Source organism: Gossypium raimondii, chromosome 9 (assembly GCF_025698545.1).
Source record: "Gossypium raimondii isolate GPD5lz chromosome 9, ASM2569854v1, whole genome shotgun sequence".
Taxonomy (NCBI): Eukaryota; Viridiplantae; Streptophyta; class Magnoliopsida; order Malvales; family Malvaceae; genus Gossypium; species Gossypium raimondii.
In genome coordinates, this window is record NC_068573.1 from 41,194,207 (window position 1) to 41,202,449 (window position 8,243).

The 8,243-nt window shown below is 34.3% G+C and overlaps 1 protein-coding gene across 30 annotated transcripts; it reads right to left on the bottom strand.

Annotated features, from left to right (window-relative positions):
* Positions 1 to 873: 873 nt before the first annotated feature.
* On the bottom strand, positions 874 to 7,879 carry LOC105799753 (transcription factor-like protein DPB). 30 transcript variants are annotated; one of them, XR_008188828.1, is made up of 13 exons: positions 7,467 to 7,769; positions 7,129 to 7,384; positions 6,638 to 6,717; positions 6,386 to 6,429; positions 5,469 to 5,531; positions 5,209 to 5,355; positions 5,040 to 5,108; positions 4,751 to 4,849; positions 4,484 to 4,554; positions 4,019 to 4,188; positions 3,373 to 3,471; positions 3,251 to 3,294; positions 874 to 1,008 (listed from the first exon to the last, which is right to left on the bottom strand). XR_008188828.1 is itself a non-coding variant. In XM_012630461.1 (10 exons), exons 2-10 carry the CDS (start codon positions 7,380 to 7,382, stop codon positions 3,954 to 3,956), a joined length of 1,059 nt encoding a protein of 352 aa, XP_012485915.1. In that variant the 5' UTR covers positions 7,383 to 7,384; positions 7,467 to 7,879; the 3' UTR covers positions 3,667 to 3,953. The 30 variants fall into 30 exon arrangements, 2 of the variants coding, with proteins under 2 accessions (XP_012485915.1, XP_012485914.1); XR_008188833.1 differs by having other exon boundaries at positions 874 to 1,087; XR_008188827.1 differs by lacking the exon at positions 874 to 1,008 and adding an exon at positions 1,457 to 1,544.
* Positions 7,880 to 8,243: the final 364 nt, after the last annotated feature.

Below are 8,243 nucleotides of genomic sequence, written 5' to 3' on the forward strand. Positions count from 1 at the left end.
CCAACACATTTGGTCATCTTCAAAGTGTAACCCTTTGCCATCATTTCTAACTTAAAATTTAAAAATTGTATAAACTTATTGAGTCAAGAGGATTAAATTTGAATGATGCCGATCACTTTATGACTTTAAAATTTATGGTAATTGCACACGAAAATAAACAAACAGTACACTGAATAATAGTGCCTAATGATGCTAAAATGATTTGAATCAATAATTCAAATAGAAATAAGTTATCAAACACAATCAATATGGGACCTAATTATCATTTAGTATCAAGTTTTCATTTCATTTCTCATGTACATAATCTCATACCACATTTCATTTGGCATGTCATATTTGAACATATAATTACATTAATCATCATATAACACTACATATGTGTCATAATATATCATCAAGTACATTTCTTTTCTCATCTCTAACTCGAATCCATTGCTTTGTTTTATATCCATGTTGACCCTCAGGGCTCATTTTAATCAGTTTGCATGATCTTTCACATGGTATCTTTTGTCATTTTAACATTTATACACAAAATACACAATTTTCTATTAGCATTTAATATCGAATGTCATTTAGCAAGACATATGTTTATGATTCCTATTAACTGAACACGGACTCAAGGCAGATACACAGACACCAATATATCTAACACCCGATACCTTATCGGAACATCCGAAATATAATTTGCGTTCTACGCCTCATCGATATAAACCAAAGTAATGTTATATGAATCCTGTGCTTCAGAAATAAAACTTAGACAATGATACGAGTCATGTGAAGAATCTAAAGCAGTTTCTAGTTTTATTATTGTAACTAAAAGGCAATGCCTACTCAGTGGCCAAGAGGAGCTGTAATTTTGGCATAGCATAGCTGTTACAATAATCAAAACCTCTAATTTCTTTTGATTTTTCAACTATAACAATGAATAATTAATGAAATGAATTCTTGGCTATAACAGCAGCGTTTCGGCTTTGTTGCTTCCCAACACCTATTTCTTTGATGCGTAGGCTGAAATAAATAAGCCAATTATTAGAGATACCGCTTCTCCACCATGTTACTACTCACCCACCTTTGCTTCTGACTTGGGCTGCTTTATATTTTAGAGTTAGAAATCATTGGGAAGTTTTGGCATAGCATAGCTGTTACAATAATCAAAACCTCTAATTTCTTTTGATTTTCAACTATAACAATGAATAATTAATGAAATGAATTCTTGGCTATAACAGCAGCGTTTCGGCTTTGTTGCTTCCCAACACCTATTTCTTTGATGCGTAGGCTGAAATAAATAAGCCAATTATTAGAGATACCGCTTCTCCACCATGTTACTACTCACCCACCTTTGCTTCTGACTTGGGCTGCTTTATATTTTAGAGTTAGAAATCATTGGGAAGTTTTGGCATAGCATAGCTGTTACAATAATCAAAACCTCTAATTTCTTTTGATTTTCAACTATAACAATGAATAATTAATGAAATGAATTCTTGGCTATAACAGCAGCGTTTCGGCTTTGTTGCTTCCCAACACCTATTTCTTTGATGCGTAGGCTGAAATAAATAAGCCAATTATTAGAGATACCGCTTCTCCACCATGTTACTACTCACCCACCTTTGCTTCTGACTTGGGCTGCTTTATATTTTAGAGTTAGAAATCATTGGGAAGTTTTGGCATAGCATAGCTGTTACAATAATCAAAACCTCTAATTTCTTTTGATTTTTCAACTATAACAATGAATAATTAATGAAATGAATTCTTGGCTATAACAGCAGCGTTTCGGCTTTGTTGCTTCCCAACACCTATTTCTTTGATGCGTAGGCTGAAATAAATAAGCCAATTATTAGAGATACCGCTTCTCCACCATGTTACTACTCACCCACCTTTGCTTCTGACTTGGGCTGCTTTATATTTTAGAGTTAGAAATCATTGGGAAGTTTTGGCATAGCATAGCTGTTACAATAATCAAAACCTCTAATTTCTTTTGATTTTTCAACTATAACAATGAATAATTAATGAAATGAATTCTTGGCTATAACAGCAGCGTTTCGGCTTTGTTGCTTCCCAACACCTATTTCTTTGATGCGTAGGCTGAAATAAATAAGCCAATTATTAGAGATACCGCTTCTCCACCATGTTACTACTCACCCACCTTTGCTTCTGACTTGGGCTGCTTTATATTTTAGAGTTAGAAATCATTGGGAAGTTTTGGCATAGCATAGCTGTTACAATAATCAAAACCTCTAATTTCTTTTGATTTTTCAACTATAACAATGAATAATTAATGAAATGAATTCTTGGCTATAACAGCAGCGTTTCGGCTTTGTTGCTTCCCAACACCTATTTCTTTGATGCGTAGGCTGAAATAAATAAGCCAATTATTAGAGATACCGCTTCTCCACCATGTTACTACTCACCCACCTTTGCTTCTGACTTGGGCTGCTTTATATTTTAGAGTTAGAAATCATTGGGAAGTTTTGGCATAGCATAGCTGTTACAATAATCAAAACCTCTAATTTCTTTTGATTTTTCAACTATAACAATGAATAATTAATGAAATGAATTCTTGGCTATAACAGCAGCGTTTCGGCTTTGTTGCTTCCCAACACCTATTTCTTTGATGCGTAGGCTGAAATAAATAAGCCAATTATTAGAGATACCGCTTCTCCACCATGTTACTACTCACCCACCTTTGCTTCTGACTTGGGCTGCTTTATATTTTAGAGTTAGAAATCATTGGGAAGTTTTGGCATAGCATAGCTGTTACAATAATCAAAACCTCTAATTTCTTTTGATTTTCAACTATAACAATGAATAATTAATGAAATGAATTCTTGGCTATAACAGCAGCGTTTCGGCTTTGTTGCTTCCCAACACCTATTTCTTTGATGCGTAGGCTGAAATAAATAAGCCAATTATTAGAGATACCGCTTCTCCACCATGTTACTACTCACCCACCTTTGCTTCTGACTTGGGCTGCTTTATATTTTAGAGTTAGAAATCATTGGGAAGTTTTTAAAACACAAAACCAAACCGAAAATAAAAAATAAGAACTAAATTCTATTAGTTTTTAATTATTTTTAAAATTATAGTTCGTTCACTATTTTGAATATAAATTATTTAATTTTATATTATAAGAATTAAAAAGTACTCATTAATTAAATAAAAAAATAAAATTCACTTCGACTTGGTTAATTGCAATTTCTTTTTAGTATTTTTCATCTTCATTTTACCATTTATATTTAAGATTTATAACTACCTCTCCCAATAATGTCATCTCCAAGATTCAAACTTATATCTCCCCTGGAAAATGCAACACTTGGTGGTTAACTGCAGCTTTTTAATTAGTTAATTGAAAACCGAACTAAACCGAGTACTTACCAAACGAAGGATATGCCACTCCATTCCCTCATTGCAAGGCAAAATAATCCAACGTCAATCTTGGTCAACTACCAAGCTTAAAGTGAGTGAACCCACGTCCTCAACAAAGAAGGGAAATTGCATGTCATTAACTAGTAACAAGGCTTAAATCCAACTTCAGTTCGAATCCCAAAATTCAAAATAATTACATTTAACAGATTTTAAATTGAAATACTACTAGAATTCATGGACCAAATTGGCAAGTTCTGAATTTAGCATTTCAAGTTCACAACAAAATAATAGGGAAAAAAGAGATTTTAAAAACTAGTTCATTCTATATAATTCTTTATGCAGCAATACAAATAAAGCTAATTTCTACTACAGTGGGGGAAATAGAATAAAACAAATACATGAGCAAATTACGTTGATGTAAAAGCTGACGACTTGCCAGGAAATAGAAAGATACCCTCCAAAAGCCTCAGGCTTAATGTGGGGTAACATATTATGAGGTGAGGCTCATCTTAGAGGGCACGCTTCTGGCAATTTACTTTACACAATGTACAAATAGACTGTCTCTCGGCAATTGACATGAAACTCAACTATTAATGTTCATGCTTAACTCGAGCTTTCAATATTCCCGGAAGAGGCGGGGATGTAGGAGGCCTACCTGGTGTGCTTGTCCTTGGGGGAGCAAGGATCTGTTGCTTGTACATTGCAGACATGCTAGAACCTTCACCATCTGCAGAAAAATTGTGTGCCATTTCATCGGTCTGTGGTCTCTCGCAGAATTTCATGGCCTTCAAAACATAATTGTCATCGTGGAGCTCAAAGGGAGTGCTGTAAAACAGAAAACCAATAATATGAAAATGAAACAAAAACAAGGTAAGTGAAGAATCAAAAGATAATTTTAGCATTTGGTCACTCGTCACTTGCTTGTCAAGTGACGGCTGCCATCGACTGCAGAATTTACCCCTATACCTAGACTAGCCTCTAATTTCTCTCTTTTAGGCATTCCATGCTTTATCATCAAAACATGAGTCAAACACGTATCCTATTCTAGAAGAAATCACTCAAAATACCCACAAATCCTGCTGAATGTTGCTAAGTTATGATTATAGCGTAAAAACTTTACCTATTAAAGTCAAAATGCACCAGCTGCATATCTTCCGATATTTCTACCTCAACAGTTGCATGAGGGCGTGTCTACAATTTCAAAATGACAAGAGAGTAGAAATTAAGAAACCTCAGGATTTATGCAAAATTCCAAATAACTATAAAAACATACTTTGCATCTATTGAGCACATCATGCTCCATCGATCACCTATTAGCCACACCCCACTGTTACAAATATTATTTTTCATTCCTTAAGAAAATGAGAGGTTTGCGAAGATGATAAACCTGCACCAGGATGAAAGGTAAAGCCACTCCCCCACCGGAAGCATTGCCTGAGCTGTATAGTTGCTCATTTCGTTGTATCAAATTCTGAAGACCTACAAACTGAGAAGCAAAACAAATACATGACCAAATGCCAGCAAACAAAGGGGCCAAGTGAAACTTGGTGTCCTCAAACACCTCTCTGTCTAAATCCAACAACTTGATGAATAGGAAAAATAAGAAAACTCTCAATCAAATTGCTTGCAGAAAGCAATTCTTCAAACATGTTAAAATTGAAATGTGTTTTTCTTACCTGTTCCTCCAATTCATGCAAATAGGCAGCCTTTTTATCAATCCTATTTCTCAGCCCAAGCCGTTCAGTCTGTTTTTACATTTGAAGAGCTCAATATTAGATCCATAATAGTCATGGCAGAGCAAGCCTACTTGACATAAAAAGACAAAATTGGGAGCTGTATTGTCACCTTTAAATCTTCAATATCACTCAGACTAGTACGAGGAAGTCCCTTCCACTGTATTTCTTTTTTATCCTTAGATATAATATCCATTGCCATTAGAACATTCAGAGCATCATAAACCCTTCGGCGGATGTTTTTCTCGTCATACTGTTGCTGATAGTTTAAAAGAAAAAGGGGGATCAACATCGTTAATTTCACTCTTAGGATAAAAAATGAAACTTACACATCAAAGAATATAATATTGACATAAATAAAGTATTGCAAACCTGATCTGGTGATGCTACACTATTGCCAGGATCAGCAAATTCAGCTACAAGTTCATCTGCCACCTGGAGTAACTTTCACTCTCAGATAAAGACATGGGCTTATAAAATAAACCATCAATAGGTAAACGATAGAGCAACCAATGACTGTTGCCAAGCAAGGAGAGAAGCAAAGAAACTCCCAGCTCCCTTAAGCAAACAAAGTAGTAATTCTCCAAACCTTTGAAATGCTAGAAAAGGAAGGTAAAACTTCATACACAAGCAAGCAAGTGCTGGCTAGCATGAGAAGGATTACTTGAATTTATCAATCACATCACTATATGAAATCAATTTCAAAAGAAAATCAGTATCATACTGCTTGAAAGTTTGAAAGGGCACAAGAACTACGTATCCACAGTGGAACTTGGTTGATGCTTAGAATAACAAAACCACTTAATCATGAAATATACTTGCCACTGTAGATTAGTAAGCAATCAGAGTAGAAAAATGGGATGATGAAATGGAAATCACCATGATATCAATTTTTCAGGTCTACTCTGCAATGATATATCAATATTTACATTACATTATAGAGGGTAATTTTGGAGCAATTATAGCAAATATTCTATTCTTGCAATTAAAAGTTAAGGCATGCAAACACTGACCCACAAGAAGAAACAGTCAAACACACAACTAATTTGGATCAAGGTTACCCAACAATCCATATATCTAGTCCCTTAAAGCAGTAAAATATATATATCTTTTCAGCTTTTGCATGCATCATATAACACAGAAAGAATGAATTCAGGGAAAATTCAGATCATTTAGCCAAAATAGATAGATCATATACACACAGCAACAAGCACTAAGCAATGACCATTAATAAATTTAACAGAAACAAGAAACATAAATGAAAGAATAACTTTCTGAAACCACCTGACCTCATTGTATGTGGTTCTTCCCTTGCTTTCCACCTTTTCACAAACTGGATAAAAGCAAAGACAATTCAAACAAGAAATCGGTTAGTAAAGCCACAACTGCTAACTCATCTGCAATATCCATGGTAGTAGAACAAGCACATGTAGTAAATTTTTCATATGAAAAATATCTGACAGAGCTTTTAATGCAATCTGTTATAAACTATAAATCACAAACTTTTGAAGGCGAGGAAAATGGAAAAGAGGAAACAAAACCTTTCATGCTAAATTGGCGGAGCCCTCTGCCACTCTTATCACCTGCAACTGCACGTTGACCTCTCTTCTTCTTTTTACTACTTCAAATGAAATTGGCAATCGGTTAAATTCATATAATACCCTAGCATTACGATAACATGGTACAACCAGGCAACAACTGCATTATTTTGCTAGTAATCAAAGGAAAAGCGCCATAGACAAACTAAATGCCAGCATCTACCTAATAGGCTAATAATCAAAACATTCACCAATTCAAACTATCTTTGCTATTTAGCCCACAAAAAATGTTGAATTGTAGCATAATGCCATAATGTTTACCAAATTCAAGCATGAACAGTTACAAATTTATATCATGAAAGCACAATTCAAGAGATTTCTTCAATGTATGTAAACCCTCACCCTCTTCCTTCGAAAACCCACAAGTGAATCAAGCATTAAACAGGATTATCACAAATTCAAGCTAAAACGGTATTCTAAAAAAAAATACTCACCCAACGGCACCTTGAGATCCAGCATCATCTCCGTGAATATCGAGATGGTTCAATCTTAAGAAAGTATTCTCACTAGCTGGTGTAGCCATAGCTTGCTCGCTCCGGCTCGAGGGAGAGCCAACACTACCACTAGTCGAAACGGATTGACCGGAAACGGTCGTGCCCCACGACCTAGAAGCTCCTCCCAAAGTTGGGTTTTTCTCCCCATTTTCATGGTGGTTATGGTTTTGAATATGGTTACTACCACTTACCATACCTAAAAAACCAAACCCAGAAATTAAAAGCAAGAATTTAGTGAAAATTTGGGGGTATTGAGAGAAACCCAGAAGATAACTGACCTTAATGAAAAATGGGTGCTTGACATCAAGAAATGTTAATGAGGATAATCAGTAATAGTAGCTTCCAACCCAAAATAATATATTATTTCTATCTGTTTGTTTCTATGACTTCAAATAAAAAAAATAAAAAAGAAAATCACTTTGGAAGTGAGGAAAGAGGAGGTTTTTATTGTGGAAAATTGGAGCCAGAGGGGGTTTCAAGGCTTGGAGAGGTTTGAAGGAAGGTTGTGGAAAAGAGGGAAATTTTATTTGTGTAAGGGTTTAGTTTTTGTTGTTAGGCTTTTGAGAAGTGTAATATTGGGTATGGGGGAATGAAGGTGGAATTTTCAATCGACAGGTCCACATACCCATATTTTGAGTTTAGGGATTACATGTTAGGTTTTTTTTTTTTTTTTTTTTAACGAATGTTAGTTTACTTCTTCCAACTAAAACTGTTGTACTACGTCTACCGAAATCAAAGTAGTTATTAATAATTTTTAAATCATTTTTAGATTTTTTAGAAATAATTTTATCTAAATAATTTTTTTTAAAGAATATACAAATTACACCTTTACACATTCTCTTAATTGTTGCAATAACAACAAATTAGAACTCCGCATTACAATTTCTTTGTTATTAATATAAAATATTTTTTATCTTATTAATCTTTAGGGCAGATCTTCATGGGCCCTCCATAGTCAACTTTGGAAAATTAGGAAAGCCTTTTAAATTTTATAAAATTTTAATTAGTTCCTCAATTTTGTAAACTCTCCTTATATTTCTTAAATTTTTTAAAAC